Raw genomic sequence first — 19,114 nt, forward strand, 5'->3', positions numbered from 1 at the left:
GATCTCAGTTATTATAGATGTCATGATGGAATGACATCCATGAGAGACATATTTAGATCTGGCAGCCCTCTAGTGCTATGCTAAGCATTTACCCTTTTCAAAACAAATGAACAAGCATGCATTCCCCTTCAATTAATGAGGAAAAAACATACACATTAAAATTATCAACTGGGAGAGAAAAGTTCAAGAAAATTCACACACACACACACACACACACACCACATTAACAAAAGGGGTGTTAGACCACTGGTCAGGCAATAAGTATCGTGAAACAGTTTTTCCTGAGGCCTACATTTCAACATCCATTTAGAGCAGAAATAATCCCGGGTACTGTAGTTTAGCCCTCGCAGAGCTACGACTCCTAGCACCCTTCAGAAACTACAGTTCTCAGGATTCTCTGGGAGAAACCATGCACTTTAAGTGTGTTTTATCTGCATGGTGGTAACACCTTCTATGGGGCTTTTTGAGACCAAGAAGAGTGGTTGGCCAGGGAGACTCCAGGATGCTTGATAAATCTTTAGTGGAAATAACAAGACACACACACACACACACACACACACACACACACACACACACAGACAGACACCTTCCTTGTCTGAATGTGTGTGAATGATACCATAGCATCATAGGCAAATTAAGACCTTGGTTCAAGGGTGTTTTCCCGCTGATCCTTGTTGAAATAAATCTATCAATAAAATCCAAGGTTCCACTTACATAATAGTTCCTGTACTTTTGCGTCGGATCTGAAGGCCAAATGGATTGTTCACAATGTCCACTTGATACAGCCGACTAGCTTCTGTACTTTGAGAGCTGCTTGGCGTGAAGAGCGGGACTGGAACTTCGTATCTCTTGTGGTTGGGATCATAGATCTACGGAGAAGGGAGCATTCTTCAAGCATGCATAAGATATGCAATAAAACCAAACATCACAAGGACCTGTTTGTCTATAAGAGTCAATGTGAAAGGACAGTTCAACTACTGTTTATTACCCATTTTATTTACATGAGAATCTCTACCCCACCCTTCCAATGCCCATGCACAGCTCACGCCAATTTAAAATCACCGTTTAATACGTTGCACACTCAATGAGTAAAAGGTGCTTTAAAATATATATATTCAAAAGCATCCATGGTAGAAGTCACAATCAAAAATGACTTCAGCTGGCAAGAGCTTCATAGAATAAAATTGTGTTGGCCAGCTGGCAAAGGGCAGCCAGAGAGAGAAAAAGGGCCCTAATAGTGCCCCATTGTAAAAGTGCTCCACTGGTTGGCATTGACCTTTCAAAGCTTCCTTATCATGCACATTCTAATGGGTTGTCTGCAATGTTTGTTCCACTCCAAGGAGACCCTTTGAAATTAATGAGCATGACTAACCTTCATCTATTAATTTCAATGGGTCTTCTCTGGGTAGAATGCACTTGGATACATTTCAGGGCTTATCCACACTTCCTTTTCCTCCACTCTTTCCAGATATACGGTAGTCTGCTCTTAAATGCTTCGTGTCCAAGTGCTCCCCCCACTCTTTTTTTTTGCTCTGGAACTTTCCACTATTTATAACTCAATTGGAGCAAATGGCAATCTGCAGAAAACCTGAATTGCTGTTTGCTCCAATTAAGCACTAAAGAACAGGTTTTTGTGGAGAAAGCTCTGGGGAAAAAAACAAACAAACCAAACCCAAAAAACAACACTCAGACACAGAGCTCTTAAGTACGAACCTGTGCCTGGAAAGAACAGAACAAAATGTAAGTGTGGATAAGCCTTTGATGTCTGCATACTGAAAGTACTTTTCTCCAGGAACAGCTGCAATGATGAGATTATCATGTCATGGAACTGAGATGATGCACCAAAAGGGTTTATTAAGAGCGCCATCCTTGGGAAAGGTTTGATAGCTGTAGCATCTTAAGGGGGGGGGTCTACTCCAGGAGATTACAGTTTACCTTAAACTGCAGCATGTTGTTGTAATGGTAGGTCACTACCAAGCGAAGCTGGTCAACAGCTGGAGAACGAGACCCATATGGATTAGGATAGATTGCGTTCCTCTGCAGATTAGCTGTCACGCCCTCAGCACTGTGTTGAATGTTACTGGCAGTGTAGCCATAATTCTTGGGATAAAAGCAGTGTGGCACACCAGGAGTAGAGACAACCTGAAATAAAATACCATATTAAGTAAGTCAACACTATGAGAGAGGCTTCAGTGATAAACAGTAAATAGGATTGATAATGGGCAATGGTCGGACTAATGAGGGCTAAGGCATACAAAGAGCTTAAAGAAAAATTTAAGGGTATCTATCACAAGTAAAATAATGGTCAAAGCAACTTTAAAAACAAAACAAACTCAGCTAAAACTGCCCATAAGAAGCCAATATTGGCGTAGAACTGCAAATCTGAAAGAAAGAAAAAAAGAAAGAAAGAAAGAAAGAAAGAAAGAAAGAAAGAAAGAAAGAAAGAAAGTCTTTCATTCCCATAGTTTCAGATCAAAATTAAAATTCATCATCACAAAACGAAATGGTATCAGATGAGATTCAGAAACTGGGTAATTTTTTCAGAAAGGTGTGCCTGCGTATTAGCACATCAAATGGTTCCATTTCACCAATTCCCAGTTGCTTACCTCCCAGAAACAGCCACGTTCTTCACAAGTGCTTTGTGTTGGTTCTGGGTATGGATAACAATTAAATTTTTCTGTATCTTCAGTAGGCTGCCCCCATTTCAAGGTATACTTTTGCCCCAGTGCAAGCTGGAGACCTTCAATGCGCAAGAGCTTTGGAAATACAACAACAGCAACAGATGACAAAAATCATTTCACAGTTCTGTGTACATTAAACAGCAGCCTCGTTTTTGTTTTTTAAAAAATGAAATGTAGTTTTATTTAATTAGTTTATATGAAGTAGGGTTGGCTCTTTGCAGCATACAAACATATCTATAACTGTATATGACAGCAGGTGATAGCAAAAGGAAATGGAACATTGGGAAGAAGCCACTTTCTCAGTTCATCTATAATAACCCGAGATGCCATGGAGAAATTTCCCCAGGGACGGCAGCCAAGTGGAACTCAGAGGTTCCATGTCAAGACAGGCAATTTCAATAGGTCAAATAGTGGGAACTGGGTTTGAAGTCTAGGGGTAGAGATCATCAACAAGCAAAGGAGAAAACTGTCTAGGATGCGGAAGACAAGCAAGTTAGATTAAATATGGTAGCAAAGACCTGAATTATTAGCTACTGATGAAGGCAGAATATTGAGGATGCTGGATGATGCAGTTTGAAAGAGGTGACACTCTTGAGAGCTAATTGGGACCCGAGACATACTGTAACCACCAAATGAAGCTTACTGCAGGGCACAGAGCCTGAATGGTTTCATTTGCAGCTTCACAAGGGCTCATACCTGGCTGGAGACATTATTTTCCCAGCAAGTCATCACAAAGCAAACAATGCTTTGTGCACCCCTGCACCCTGTTACCTGCCTCCAAGACCCAAGCAGCGTGGAACTGAATACAACCACAATTTTTATTCCCCCTCCCCCTTCAATTAGAAAAAAAAATACGTGGGATTTAATGGTGCACAAGAAGAACTTTTTACTAAAGTAAGTATTCTGGTGTCTCTGTAAGCATGAGAATAGTACCAAAATGAATGTACACCTAATGCATAGATTTGGAGAAATTCTCTTAAGTAATGAAAGTGGTTCATAGTGTTAATATTTTTTCCTTACCTGAGTTGAAGGATCATAGGTCTCATTATGACTGGATGAGATTGGTGCACCATTTTGAAACACGATAACATTAACAGGTTTGCTTGACAGTCCTAAAATTTTAATTTCACTGAATTTTAAGTTGTTTGGGTCAAAATATCCCTCGTGGGCGAGGCTGATGTCCAAAGCATTCTGAAAGAAAGGGTGGGATTTTTTTCATACTGTTATTTATGATTTCACAATTGCTTGTCACAGCCTCTCTCTTGCTCCACAGTCCGATTTCACCATACAAACTTTTGCTTGAGAAATAGCATCAAGATGGCGGACATTGCACAAATGTATTAGCAAAGCATTTATGATACCAAATTCTACAAATCTATTTGCATGTACAACTGCTCAACACACTTGGATTGTTAGCCAGATTTTGACTTCTAAAACTGCCAGAGATGGCTATTAAACATCTATTTTGAACAATTTAATTAGAACATTACTAATTACTGTGGGACAACCCAACTAAAATAGAAACTAATTGCACACTCTAAGGTTTCTTGACCAAATTTGTGTGTTTGTGTGTGTGTGTGTGTTTATTTCTTTTTTCATTGTTTGTTTTTGTAGATCTACTGCAAATGTTCTGAAACCTGTTGCTACGTGCAGGACAATTATATGCAGGTGCAAATGTACCGATTCATCACATCAGGGGTTTGCTATTTTAATTCAATAGAAGAAACATATAAGGGCAGTGCCTGTCTGTCAGTCAATCAATTTGTAAATAGTTGCAGAGATCAATAGGCTCAAAAAGACCTAATTCTACAGCGAAACTAGGCATCATATAGGAGCAGAAGCAAATATGTAAGATTAGATATTATACACACCTGACTGACATTAAATGTGTGCAAGAGGTAAAGGCCATTCTCATATGCATCTGTAATAAGAAAGCAGCAACAGAATGATTAAAGGGGAAGACTGCTAAGAGGACAAAGAAGCAGTTTTTATTGGTGCATGGGAATGCAAGAAGCAATGACAGCAAGCTTTAGAAGCACCAGTTTAATGTTACGAAAAGCTTAACAGCAACAATAGGTACCCCATCCTACAGCTCTCCTAGCAATACAGTATCATGAATTTTTATTTCTGGAGACAGGTTCTACTTTGATTAGGGACATTATAGTTTGGGGGTTTCCTTCTTCAGACCTGGGCATGAGTCAGGCAAATATAAGCACTCTTAAGTGGGGTAAATAGATGAAATTAATGGAAGTGGACTTTAGTTCAAAACCACCGAAGGCCTATTTACATTATATACTTAGGTATATGCACCAATCTAATTTGGATGTTATCCAAGGGGCTGGAAGACACTGTAGTGCAGTTCCTATGAACACCACTGGGGCAACATCAGAACTCCAGGCCACGTGGAGAAGTGCAACACACCTTTCTTTTCCATGTTTGTGTTACCCCATTGGGAGGATGCAGCTGTTGGAGTGAGAATAATCAGGATAGGGGCTCCTTTTATATTGTCTTGAACTACTTACTGATAACACATCAGTGATGCGAGGAGGACCTGAAGTATAGCTGAACCCATGGTACTGGTAATTTTCGAAAGGAACGTAGGTTTATGTAGTTAATCATCATCATATTATATATATATATATATACACATACACATACACTGTATATTCCTGTGTATAAGACTACTTTTTAACCCAGGAAAATCTTCTCAAAAGTCGGGGGTCGTCTTATACACCAGGTCGTATTTCTTATACGGAAAGTATATCCCAAACTCTATATTTTAACGGGGAAAGTTGGGAGTCGTCTTATACGCCCCGTCGTCTTATACGCTGGAATATACGGTGTGTGTGTGTGTGTGTGTGTGTGTATGTATATATATATGGTTATTTGTATTCAGTACAACTTCTGCTATTAAAATACTTATTAGCGACTTTTCTATGTTCATGTGGCAGTGTTCTTCAAAATCTGATAAAACAATATTGTTCACATTCCAGCTGTTTCTCCTGTTTCAAGAGGATGATGCCGACACAGAGGAGGTTCTTACCAGGTGGTCCGGAACTTATTTAGCATCTAACTTGAATTTCACATATTCTTAATAAGCTGTACAACAGTCTTACAAAGAAGTGGAGGCCTGTAGCTCAGTGACAGAGCACATGCTCTGCATGAAGATGCCCTGGTTTCAGTCCCTGGCAGGTAGGGCTGGGAAGGACTCCTGCCTGAAACCCCAGGAAGCCCTTGCCATTCATTGCCAACAGTGCTGATCTAGATCGGACTAATTATCAGACTCTGTAGATGGCAGCTTTAAACTTACCAATACTTGTTCCATCGTCCCAATAAAGAAGCCCTTGAGCAGCACCATTATCATCCAGAGCAATTGTAAGACCCATTGGTTGTGCTCGACTAAAAACAAAAGGAAAAATTTAAGAGACAAATAATTTAGAGTCATCACTCTTATGAATTAAACTGGGAAACTCTTGTCCTCTGTCATCTGCTCATACTGAGACATATGAAATGCCATGCATTCCTGCCTATACTGTGCCCCAGTTTGTGCCCTGTATGGGTGCAGGGAGTAGGGAACAAGCCTGATTTGAAAGGGCGTGTGGCAGTGGTGGGTGCTCTGCCGCTCACCTAGACCATTCTCAGAGAAAGTACCACCTCTGGGAGTCCAGCAGCAGCTGGAGAGCTGACCTAAAAGAGAACTTGCTTCCTGTGCTCTGTCCCTGGGACTTAAATTGAGATCGGACCTCATGACACCCAAAGCGTTGTCCCTGTCTTCATGCTCCCCCTTGTTAGTGAGGGTGCTGGTTGCTATGGATGGAGTTTAGCTACCAGATGACTTGGCACTGTTGAGGTCTTTGCAATCCTCATAGCAACATTTGGGGTTTTGGAGGGCGTGGTTATTAGTATTAGTACACTAATACTTGTTGCAAATTTTCACAGTAGGGGTTGAAGTCATTGGGATCCATAGTCAGATGCAATGATCTCTGGCAGGTAAACAAGCCACCATAAGAAGTAATGACTCTCCGGCAGTTTTATGTATGTTTATTATAAAGAAACACATCCAGAGCATGGCTTCTCGCCTGCTCACATTGACGATAGTTGGTCAGCCTGAAACTTCACCCCTCCCACAGCAGGAAGAACACCAAACTCCCGCCTTGCCCCTCTTGCCCTTCTGTTGCCCTCTGATATTATCCAAACGCCTAGAGCGGGGACTGAGAGGCTCCCTCCTCCTCACTTTCACTCGGTCTTATACCTCTGCTTATCTGGTGATTGCCTAGCAATGCTCTGACTGCCTTCCAACTCTCCCTCTTCTAGAGAGCTAACAGAGTCTTCCCTGGGAGGCAGGTTCAAACAGCCCTCTCTTGACTCTTGACTCTGTCAGCCAGCTCTCATCTGCAGAATCGGTCCCTCGTTCATCGGTCCCTCAGTTTCTGAGTTTAACTCTTCCCCTCCACTCGGGGGGGGGGGCATGTTCCTGACACCAGGAGGTTGGCTCTTCCCTTCTCTCTTAAAATAGCCCCTCAGAGGTCTTAGGCTGTCACTTCAAGGCCTTAGTCCCACCTCTGGGGACCAGCATGGCCACTACACTTGCATGAGTGGTCTGCCAGTAGCACTTCAGGCTATGGAAGGGACCCAAGGATCTCCCTATAATGTTACCGCAACATCTGGGTGGGATGGAGTACTGGCTGCTGATCACTGGAGCCCCCACCCTATGCCACACCAAAGGTGTGCAGTAACTAATAAAAGTTGTGGTTATCTGACACCAACTTGACCATTTGCCAAGTTATTAACCTCCACACAACACAGCCTTGATAAGCCCTGTGGACAGAAACAGGCAATCGATTGTAGCTCCTGGTACTTCAGTTAATTGAATATCTCTGTATTGTTTGATTTGATCTACCTATATAAAGAATGTGTAAAAATAAAATAAAAAATCCCACATATCTGACTGTACCTGGCCTTGGTAGTCAGATCAGGTAGTTGCCATGGGATAATGTAGCCACCTCTGAGATGAAGGTTGATGTGTTCAAGATCAGCTTGTAAAACAGAAAAATTTCCTCGGACTCCAACGTCCTTGCTCTGTTCATGAAAAAGGGGAACTTTCATTCTTATTTCCAAATGCTAAAATCTGTGCACCCCACCCCCCACCCAAGCAGCCAATTGTTAATTACAAGCACAAGAAGTAAAATCTCTCCCCAAGTCTCACTGTTTTGGAGGTGGCAGAACAGTTCATTAAATCAAGACATTTTACAAATTTGTGTGCCAACATTACATTTCAGGTAATTTAAAATGGGGGATGCGGGTGGCGCTGTGGGTTAAACCACTGAGCCTAGGGCTTGCCGATCAGAAGGTCGGTGGTTCGAATCCCCACGACTGGGTGAGCTCCCGTTGCTGGGTCCCAGCTCCTGCCAACCTAGCAGTTTGAAAGCACGTCAAAATGCAAGTAGATAAATAGGTACTGCTCCAGCAGGAAGGTAAACGGTGTTTCCGTGTGCTGCTGCGGTTCACCAGAAGCGGCTTTGTCATGCTGGCCACATGACCTGGAAGCTGTACTTTGGCTCCCTCAGCCAATAACGCGAGATGAGCGCCGCAACCCCAGAGTCGGTCACAACTGGACCTAATGGTCAGGGGTCCCTTTACCTTTTAAATTTAAAATGGCAGCCAGCCACTGTGGATGGAGGTTGAGCTTGGCTCCCATTCAGCAGCAGCATTGTTGCCTGCTGTGGTGACACATTTAGTGAGCCTAGTGGGGTGGGTGATGAATGGTTGCACAACTGGGCAGGCTGGTGAGGGGTCCTTGGCCCATGACCTATCTTTCTGCTGGTGCCAGGCCTGTTCCTTAGGACTGGGGGACCCACTGGAACAGAATGGGCTATGGTACGGAGAGCTGAATAGATGGGGAGGGGATATTGCACAAGGCAAAAGTGCTTTACCAGGCAAAGCTACCAGTGGATACAGCTTGTAGAATCTTGCTTGCCTATCCTGAAAGACCTACATTGGCTCCCAGTACATTTCAGAGCACAACTCAAAGTGTTGGTGCTGACCTTTAAAGCCCTAAACAGCCTCGGCCCAGTATACCTGAAGGAGCATCTCCACCCCCATTGTTCTGCCCAGACACTGAGGTCCAGCTCTGAGGGCCTTCTGGCAGTTCCCTCACTGTGGGAAGCGAAGTTACAGGGAACCAGGCAGAGAGCCTTCTCGGTTGTGGCGCCCACTTTGTGGAACGCCCTCCCACCAGATGTCATGTCTAGTGCAGCAAACAAACTAATATGGAACTTAGTTGCTCTCCTCTGCCAATGGCAGCCATTTAAGTGTCAATGAAATAGTGAAACTGAAATTAAACCCAGGATAGGCTGCCATACAACATGAATATTGGCTATGTAACATGTGCATTAAAGGCATGACCCTCAGCAGTTGTGATTCCCTGGAATTTTGGAAAGCCCTTAACACAACATATTACATTTTTTTCTTAATTGAATCTGTTTTCACATTTGGAAGTTGGTTCAAAGGAATTTCACTTACTGTGTAATAATCATACCAGCGGGCATCAGGAAAGTAAGCATTCACTGTTGTTTGATTCTGCAATTTAAATACATACATTAATGTTGTGGGAAAATCTTTATTATTCTCATTCTTAAACTTTGCCTTTCCATATGCACTTACTTCATCCAGCACAGGGCTGATGAGCAATGCCGGTCCCCAGAGAAACTGTCTGTCTATGTCCCATGTTGTTCTATCATCTGTAAATCTGAAAGCAACACAATAAATTATTAAGTGTGATAATGCTACTGGGAAATAAAAACATTCTCACAATATATTAAAAATGGATATAGATTTGGATCTGGAATATCTTAGCACAGTGATCCAAATATTGAAGGATATTGAAGCAGTTTAATTTATATGTCTAATCAATAATGGGTGGGGGAATGACAAAAAAGGAGATAGTTTTTTTCCAGTATCGTTAAAAAAGAAAAGAAAAAAGCCCCTAAAATCTCTACATAGACTTTCCATTTCTGGCAATAAATTGGGCTCAGAGCACACATATTTATTTATTTATTTATTTATTTATTTATTTATTATATTTATCAGTTGCTTTGCCTAAAAAAATGCTGCTAAACTGATGTACTCACACAAATACAAAGCACAGTTAAGCTATCATCAGGTGTTTGCCAAAATACACAAGATTTAAAACATATAAATCCTGGCCCCAAGATCCCTGGACATATTTGTGCTGCTTGCTCACTTCATGACTTTCCGGTGTTTACAGGCACCTCATCAAGGAATTATCTACATGAGTGAGGAAGTCTTCAAAAGCAGTTAATAATAAGAATAAGAATAATGAATAATAAATTTTTATTTATACCCCGCCCTCCCCAGTAAGAGCCGGGCTCAGGGAGGCTGACATCAATAAAATTACAATAAAACATAAAAGAAAGAAAAACAATTGATTAAAATGCAGATTAAAATACAATTTAGATTTAAAATACAATTTAGATTTAAAATACAATTTAGATTTAAAAATTGTTTTAAAATGCAGCCCCACTCTAAAATGGCCCAAATCAAAACCCAAAGGCCAGGCGGAACAGCTCTGTCTTGCAGGCCCTGTGGAAAGATGTCAAATCCTGCAGGGCCCTGGTCTCCTGTGAGAGAGCGTTCCACCAAGACGGGGCCAATACTGAAAAGGCCCTGGCCCTAGTTGAGTTATGAGATCCTATCCTTAGTGACTTCATTTACATATTTCATTTTTTATTCTGTGCCTTCTCCAAGGAGCTGTGGGAAGCTGCGATACTCCCCCCCCCAACACACTACCTTCCTAACAATCCCTACCCACAAACTGACTATGGGGATGTTGGGAGGAGAACCCCAAAATGGTGCCCAACAGTGGGAGGAGAGGAGAGATTATTCTATCAGGCAAGTGATTCTCATAGAACTATGTTAAACTCACCTCCCAATGTCTTTAATAAACACACAGAACTGAAATATCAGTCAGTGCCGCAGGCCATGCTACAACTCACGCTACAAGTCTGTACATATATTTTAGTCTTTAAAATAAGAGCAAACCTTTTAGCATTGATGACCAGGACTGTTTTGTCCAACAAGCTTACATTTCAAATGAACTTGGTAGAACATTTAATACTTACTCGTGGAGTAAAGGGCGCACGACTGTGCTTCCATGATCATGAGCCTCATACAACAGTGTGTAGAGATAGGGGAGCAAAGTGTATCTGGTATTGAGCACATTCCTGGACATATCTTCGAAAGCCTGATCAAAGGATACAGGATCTTGCCTCTAAAAACACAAAGCAGCCTAGTCATTAGACCTACTGAAGCTCTCTCCAGTACAGTATTTATACATATCATACCTAGAGCCACATATATTGTGCATATGTTAGGGAGACTATTTATGTAATATACTGTTATCTTCCAGCTATCTGAGTTCTTTTTACTCTATTTTAGGTCAGCATAAGCTGGGCATGCTCTCAGCTTTATTTGCCCCCCACAGCTATGGTATCCAACGACTGCCACCAGAGGGCTGATTTACTCAATGTATGACTAGAATTTGATTATTCTTCAATTGATTATTTGTAGCTGAATCCGTGACTTGGCCTCGTTGAAAAACACTGCACTTCATGTAAGCATTATGTCAACAGTGTTAGATCTGTGATGGATCATTCGCAAAGGCAAGTCATGAAGTGAGAGCTTTCAGCATGTGTGAGAACCAGTGTGGTACAGTGGTTAGCATGTTGGACAAAGAGAGACAACGGTTCAAATTCCAACACGGCCATGAAGTTCACTCAGTGAATTTGGGCCAGTCACCACATCTCAGTCTAAACTATTTCACAGGGTTGCTGTGAGGATAGCATGGGGCTTCCCCCCCCCCCCAAGCCGGAGCTTAGCTCCAGCACCTCTCAGGTGGGTACCATTGCCATTCTAAGGGAACAATGGAGAAGAAGAACATGGTGAGATCCAGTAGCTCTTTTACTAGAGAAATAGCACTGGGGAGAACCTTGAACTCTGTGGGGAAAAGGTGGGTATAAACATAATAGCATTAAAATAAATTAATATGAAAATCAGAACAAGAATGCAAATGTGCTTTTCTTGTTAAATCGTGTTTAGAGTTTTGTTAGGAGGTGATACAGAAATGGAATTAAATACATTAATAAATAAGTGAACCAGACACTTCTGAAACAATAGGGAAAACCTTAGGTCAAACCTGCTCTCCTTTTTCATATAATGTCTTACAAAACCCTAATGGTCTGCTACAGGCATCCCCAAACTGCGGCCCTCCAGATGTTTTGGCCTACAACTCCCATGATAACAGGACCAGTGGTCGGGGAAGATGGGAACTATAGTCCAAAACATCTGGAGGGCCAAAGTTTGGGGATGCCTGGTCTGCTCCTTTGAACCAATTCTACTTTTTATTTGCCCCAGCTTCAACATTTATATCAGCCATGTTTAAGCTCTTTAAAGTAGTGCTGGGCCAGATACTTTGCACACTAATTCACAGGGTGGTTCATTCCCAACAACACAATTGTGGATGGGAGAATGCAAGCACCCCTCTTAAATGCCTTGGGAATTTCTGTCCCAAATTAGAAAGCGAAGCAGCTACACTGCTGAGAGTCCCTCTGCCATAGATTGAGGCAGCAACAAAGATTTCTGGGGTGGTGGGGTGGGGAATCTCTCTGCCACTTCATCTTGAATTCCCTTTCCCACATTCCTACAATTCACCAATCTTGCCACCCATCCCAAAGCAGAATACTTGGGGCCAGCATTATTTTAAACAACAAATGATAGAACTTGATCCAAAGTGATATTCTGCAGAATGGAAAAGGAGATAAGGAGGAATGAGTTGTGCCCCCGAATCACAGTAGCACCACTCACTTTTTAAAACGTTTCACAAATTTCAAGTGTGTGATGGAGAAGGGAAGAAAAATTCCCAGTCCGGTCTACAGAATCTGTGACACATTCTGCTACATTCACCTTCTTTCCTGCAGGGCACCACTCAGGGGGCGGGGGAGGAGTGCTAATGAGTGATGTCAAGCAGCCCTTTCAATCTTTATTAAACGAAAGGAACAATACCTTGGCAAATTGGGTTAGACTGGAGGCAACATGATAACCCTGAATCTACATTTTTAAAGGCTTTTTAAAAGACCTATTGAAAGGTGTGCTGCTGCAAGATAAAACACTGCCTTTTTAAAAAGGAAATGGCAATTCTTTAGAAATGTGCAATAAAAATAGATCTTGCTACTCCAGAATAGTCCTGTGGTTTTTTTGTATTTAACTTATCCCCACTTTTTAACCCATTTTCTACAATACCCATTTCCTAAGCATGATCTGTTTTTCTGTGCTTTTAGGTACCGTGTTTCCTTTAAAAGAAGGGACGCGGGTGGCGCTGTGGTCTAAACCACTGAGCCTAGGGCTTGCTGATCGGAAGGTCGGCAGATCGAATCCCTGCGACGCCAAAAAGTGCAAGTAGATGAATAGGGAAGGTAAATGGCGTTTCCGTGAGCTGCTCTGGTTTCACCAGAAGCGGCTTAGTCATGCTGGCCACAAGACCTGGAAAAACTGTCTGTGGACAAACGTCGGCTCCCTCGGCCAGTAAAGCAAGATGAGCACTGCAACCCCAGAGTCGTTCGAGACTGGACTAAACTATCAGGGGTCTTTTACCTTTAACACTGTGGTTGCTAAGATACTAAAGCACAGTAACCTTTGTCTGGAGTGCCTCAGGCGGCTGAAGTGCTTGAGGTAGGGCTCCACCTGCCCCACCACTGCTGAGAGGGAGGTGTTGCATTGTGCTGAGTTGCCACTCGCCTTCCCTACTCCTGAGCAGAGAAGCTGAGCAAGCAGCAACACTCTTTGAGTAGCCCTCCAACTCCTGCCAAGTTCAGTGAGAAATGGGGCACACAGGTCCATCTTAAGCGGGTCGGGCGCCCGGGCGCCGTGGTGCGCAGATCGCTCCGGCGCCCCCGCCCTGCCCTGTTTCTTCCCGCGGCTGGTGGGCAGGTGCAGCGGGCAGCATGGTATCCGCACGGCTTTGCCGTGCTGCGCCCCCTGCTGACTCGGCGCCCCACGCCACCCAGCCTACCCCTAGAGCCGGCCCTGGGGGCACAGCAGCAGGAGCAGCAGCAGTGGGGGGTGTCAGGAGACATGGGGTGCCCCAAGGTGGGCCAGGATGCGGCAATTCCCATTTCGCCTCAGGTGGAGAAACGGGATGGGCTGCCCCTGTGTGATGCAAAAGGGGATAGCAATCTTTTTTTTTACATTTTCCATGCTTTATTGTCCGTAATTACATCTGTACCACAGAAACGTATCTTCATTGTTATCTATAAACCAAATTCATAAGAAATCAAACAAAAGCATACAAATCTTCTAACAACAATTTTTTCTACATAAACTTTGACTTTCCGTCCTCTCCATATTCTTTTCATTTTAATAAACCTATTGCATAAATTTATTAATGTATTTAATAATAAAGTATTAATACTCATATAATTTTTCTTTCTTTTAACATAGATTATTCACAGTGATTACTCAAAGGGCTGCAACCGAGTTTGCAGTTAAATTTCTACAATTATTCTTTAAATATCTCTTAAGAAATTCCCGATTTGAAATGAACTCCTGCTTAGACTTATCTTTAATCTGTTCCCAGATATTATCTAGCTCAGCATCTTCTACCAGTTTCAATAACCATCCTGATCTAGTGGGGATAGCAATCTAGTGTCATTATCTGAGAAGAGACATCATGTGGACTGGATAGGGAATGCTTTGGCAGCAAAGATCTGCTCAGAGGTGGTGACCAGGTACTGTGGAATGCACTCCTTATTGACATACTGTATGAGATGTCCCCATCTATATTGACTTTCTGCAGGATTTTGAAGACACACCTGTTTACCATGGCATTCCCTTCTTCTCTGAACTGGAGACTCCTGTTTTCATTGCTGTCTTGTTTCAATTAGACTGTTTTGTTTTAAATCACGGTAGATTATATTTTAATGTTTTAATAGGATTGTTTTAGTGTACATTTTAATTATTGCACGTTCTATTATTAATTATCTGTGTTTTAACAATGTTGTCTAATTGGTGTTTTGCAAACTGCTTAGACGCCATCTTGGCATTAAGTAGTATATTAATTTCAATATAATAAAAATAATAATCATAATGGAAGATGATGCGGCAAGGGAATGCTCAGGAGGAGGAGACTGCAGTAATGAGGTAAGGATTTGACCATAGCAGTTTTAGATGAGGGCGCAATGGAAAAGTAGCAGATTTTCACAATGCAAGTAAAACAAGTAATTAAACAATGCATAGCAAAGCTTACCATATAGCCTATGCCATTGTGATTCCTGGCAAATGGATAAAAGGCTCCCAGCTGCATCCAACGGGCACACATTTCGTAGTTTGAATGTTCATTGAAACCACAGATATCTGCTCCAGTCTGAACATATTAAAATAACTGAATATTAATGCCACATATTATTTCAAATGTAGGATAATAGGTTAAATTGTTGGGTGATGACTCAGACTTACGTAGGATATTCCGAAAAGGCTGAACTCCATCATACCTGTAAGAGAAATAGTCCAAGTTTATCAAATGCATCTCCTTTCACTGTAATAGTCACTTATCTAACATTTTGTTTGGGTCTTATTCAGTCACATACCGTGTTTCCCCTTTTTTAAGACACCGTCTTATAACTTTTTTTCTGAAAAAAAAACACACGGTGTCTTATTTTCAGGGGATGTCTTATTTTTTTATTACCGATAGCCTACTGGAGGAAGGCAAACATTACAGTATATCCTGCTCTGCTCGCAAGAATTCCTAGAGGATCACACTTTCCTGTTATTTATATAGCACTTTTATTTACATATTTAAAATTTCCAAGCTTGCTTGTTTCAGTTCTATACCACCTTTGCAGGTGGTTAATCAAGCTATTAACATGACAAATTAAAGCGAAAGAATATTAAAATGGACTTATCAATCAGCACAAAAAAAGCAACCTAAAAGCCAGCATAAACACAAGCAGCATAAAGTACATGCAGGTCCTGCTGTCCACCTGCTCACTATCTACCTGTTCACTTATCCAAACAGAAATAATCATGAAAACCTGGCTACACACTCCACAGATTCAGATATCCAAAGAGCCGAAGATTGTCCACTTCTTTACTTGTTGTGCTTGGCTGGTCAGTGGCAGCCATTTTTGGACAGAAACCATGGCAGGAGGGGACAGAGATAACCGATTCCCAAAGGCATCAATGGAAATTGTGGGTTTGTTTGCAAACATTTGCCTAACGAATGATTTCCAGGAAATGTATTGTGGATGGCTAGCAGGATCTGCTGGTAACAAAGCATTGATGGTGACTGTTGAAGGGCCTTGAGTTTACGATGTTTATTCCCCAAGCCTTCTCATTTTGCAGTCTCCCATTGCCCTCACAACAGCCAACAATAACAGTATACAGTTACAGTATACTCTGCCCGGTGCTGCTGGGCGCTCCTGAGCGCTCGGCGCTGCAGCAGCTGGTTCCGGGCGGCGGGGCGGCATTCCAGGAAGAGGCGCTCCGCCCAGCGCTGCCGTGTGCTCTGCGCAGCAGCAGCCGGTTCTGGGTGGCGGGGCGGCAGGCCTCCTTCTCCTGGCTCAGGCACTCCGCTCCGTGCGGCGCTGCTAGGCGCTTTGCACGCTCACAGCTGCAGCAGCAGACCCCGAGCTGGCTCGGGCGTTCCACGCGGCGCTGCTGAGCACTCCTGGCCTGGGCGCTCTGTGGGAAGGTGCCGCCTGAGGGAAAAGAAGGCGAAGTTCGAGGGCGGCGGCGGCTCCTCAGGGGCTGCCAGATGGGGGGCAATTCTGGGCTCGCTCTTTCCTGGATACGGAGCCCAAACTCCGAGGATGCGGAGAAAGCGACCCACCCACCCCCAGCCGCCTGTTCCTCCGCCGCGGCTCCTTGCGCCTCCCCGGGGCCAAGGCACCCAGCGGTTCGCTAACAAAGTTGTCCTTTAAGGGAGGGAGAGAGGAGGCGGGGCGGCTGGGGGTGACTGAGGGGAGAGAGCCCAGGTTTGGGCAGGACGGTGGCTGGCGCGGGGCGCCTTTCCCTCGCGTGGTGGGCACTTGGAGAAAGGGGCTCTTTCTCTACCGTACCTGCCACGGAGGGCGGGGCGGCAGGCTGAAATCACATCAAATGGCATTTTTAAACGCCATTTTCCCTCCTCAGGGCTGACTTAGCTGCGTTCCTCCTAGGCGCGCGCTACAGCTGATCTGCAGCTCTGCTCTCTGCTTCCTTGCTTAGCCAGCGTCTGGGCACTCTGAGCGCTCGCCACTGCTGAGCGCTCCGCGCTGCAGCAGTCAGTTCCAGGCCCCAAGCTGGCAGGCATGGGGGTATGTCTTATTTTCGGGGTATGTCTTATATTTCTCAACTGCTTAAAATTGCTGCCCTGGCTTACTTTATGACTACGTATTAAAAAGGGGGAAACACGGTACATACAAGCCGTTAAGCTGAATGTTAGTTATCTGGCAGGCCCAAATGGAAGCATGGGACAGAGTATATGTCAAAAGGGCTTTGGTTTGACTTTAGGGGTCCTCCTCGTTTGCCTGTCATTGAGATCACAGGACACGGGGCTAGGGATGAAGATATAATCCAGTCGCATTTATACACAGAATTTGGCAGTTCTGACTCAAACAAGCTTGGCATGCATTGGACCTCCATGCTGCATTACATTTCTGCCACATAATTGTATACGTGAGATTGCTGCATGTGCATTTTGATATTGTTATGAGCATTTTTAATGTGCTGGAAGCCTGGAATGTGTGTGTGTGTGCATATAATGTACAAAACTTGTTTGTATTTTTAGCAGAATGGGGGAGAGAGCTTGCTTGTCACTGAGAATAATAAGGAGGTGAAAGTTAGACACAAATCAGAGGAGGTAAGTTCTGCATCGAGATTTTCAGATGATTCCGTCAGTAGACAAGGCCTTTTCAGTGGTGACCACTAGCCTTTGGAACTCTCGCCCAAGGACATGAAATCAGTCACATTAGTACCAGCTCTCAAAGAAACCTTGAAGACCCACTTAGGGTTTGCACATGCTTTGTAAATACTGCTGAATACAGTCATCACCTTATTAGGAGTGCAACATGAATCTTCCATTGTTGTCAGTAAAAATACTTATTGTGCAGAAACAACAATGCCTAAGTACAACATTAATATTGTTATATGTCTTTTCTTTCTGAACACTCTGCCATTCTGCCTGTTTGTGGGGGGGGGGGGACAGATGCCTTTTCTATGGCCATCAGTTTTTATTTATGCACTCTTGTTGCAAAAATGGGATACCAATTCTCATCAGGCAACAACTTTGTAATATCAATATTAAGAAAATCTTGCTCATTAAAAAACAAGTACAACTTCCACAAAATATACTACTCATCATAAAACGTATCAACAATGTATAATTTGACTCACCAATTATAGATTTCAAAAGCTGATCCCACCGCGAGAAGTTATCACCAAGCCAATGCCCTGCCCATTTGCCACTCGATGGATATGTTGAACGAGGAATGACAATGCCACGTTCTCCGGTGACACTTTGTAAAGCACTAGGATTGGAAATTAAAATAGAGACCAAATGAGTCAGAAATAAAATCCACGGAATATTTAGAACCAATATATATTGAATTAACAGGTTTGTAATTAATTTTTTAAAAGCATCTATTCAGATTCTACTACATGGAGGCTAGGTTGGAACATTTACTCCAAAGCAGTGCAATTGCAATCCTATAGGAAAATCTGCCAGGATAAGTAGATCTCCAGCTGTGTCAGGATATGACAGCTTAACTCCCATATCCTTGATTCATCCGGAGATATACCAGCATATTCCAGCTAAGCCAAGATCTACCCAGTTGACTCAAGCCAAGTTGATCTTAAATTGCCATAAAACGTGAAAAGGGGGCATAGCGGAAGCATGGTGTGGCAGGAACAGAGGGGGTGGTACTTAGGCTGTATCCTAAGCCCACTCAGCTCGGTCAAATGACCTGGCATCTCAGCATAAATTAAACCAGAAAAAAAGGTGGCGTAAGCAAAACTTTAAAATACCTACCTCTTGCCAGGCTTAAATCTGCACATTTAAAGTTAATGTTAATGCCTTTGCACTTACCAAATGTTTTGATGCAGTTCTTGGTTCAAAAGACATGACCAAATTTAATACTAAATGCAAGCGCATTTGGAATATATTATTTTGAGAGAGAAAATGTGCTAAAAGAGATTTCTTAAAACTGTTTTAAATGTGGCTTCATTTTCAGCTTTGTTTGTTTAAAAAGCGCTGTTGATTGTGGAGATGGGGCAGAGTTCTCACATGCAAAAGCGACAAGGACTGGATATAGACAAAGTCACACATCCCTCCGCAAAATATGGACTTTTAATTCTTTATTTAATATCTTATTTCTAGTTGGATG

General features: G+C 42.9%; 1 protein-coding gene across 3 annotated transcripts in view; it reads right to left on the minus strand.

The window, feature by feature from the left end:
• The window catches only part of SI (sucrase-isomaltase), a 149,130-nt gene that overhangs the window by 20,924 nt on the left and 109,092 nt on the right, over window positions 1–19,114 (minus strand). For all 3 annotated transcript variants that reach the window (XM_060274411.2, XM_088669160.1, XM_035132460.3), the window contains 13 exons: window positions 18,126–18,259; window positions 15,210–15,244; window positions 15,001–15,117; window positions 10,823–10,971; window positions 9,345–9,429; window positions 9,204–9,260; window positions 7,636–7,760; window positions 5,992–6,080; window positions 4,553–4,602; window positions 3,702–3,872; window positions 2,607–2,756; window positions 1,936–2,142; window positions 715–869 (listed from right to left, as the gene is read on the minus strand). In XM_060274411.2, coding sequence (XP_060130394.2) covers window positions 715–869; window positions 1,936–2,142; window positions 2,607–2,756; window positions 3,702–3,872; window positions 4,553–4,602; window positions 5,992–6,080; window positions 7,636–7,760; window positions 9,204–9,260; window positions 9,345–9,429; window positions 10,823–10,971; window positions 15,001–15,117; window positions 15,210–15,244; window positions 18,126–18,259 — 1,524 coding nt within the window. The remainder of the gene's footprint in view (window positions 1–714; window positions 870–1,935; window positions 2,143–2,606; window positions 2,757–3,701; window positions 3,873–4,552; window positions 4,603–5,991; window positions 6,081–7,635; window positions 7,761–9,203; window positions 9,261–9,344; window positions 9,430–10,822; window positions 10,972–15,000; window positions 15,118–15,209; window positions 15,245–18,125; window positions 18,260–19,114) is intronic.

Source organism: Zootoca vivipara, chromosome 5, assembly GCF_965207765.1.
Source record: "Zootoca vivipara chromosome 5, rZooViv2.hap1.1, whole genome shotgun sequence".
In the NCBI taxonomy this organism is placed as follows: domain Eukaryota; kingdom Metazoa; phylum Chordata; class Lepidosauria; order Squamata; family Lacertidae; genus Zootoca; species Zootoca vivipara.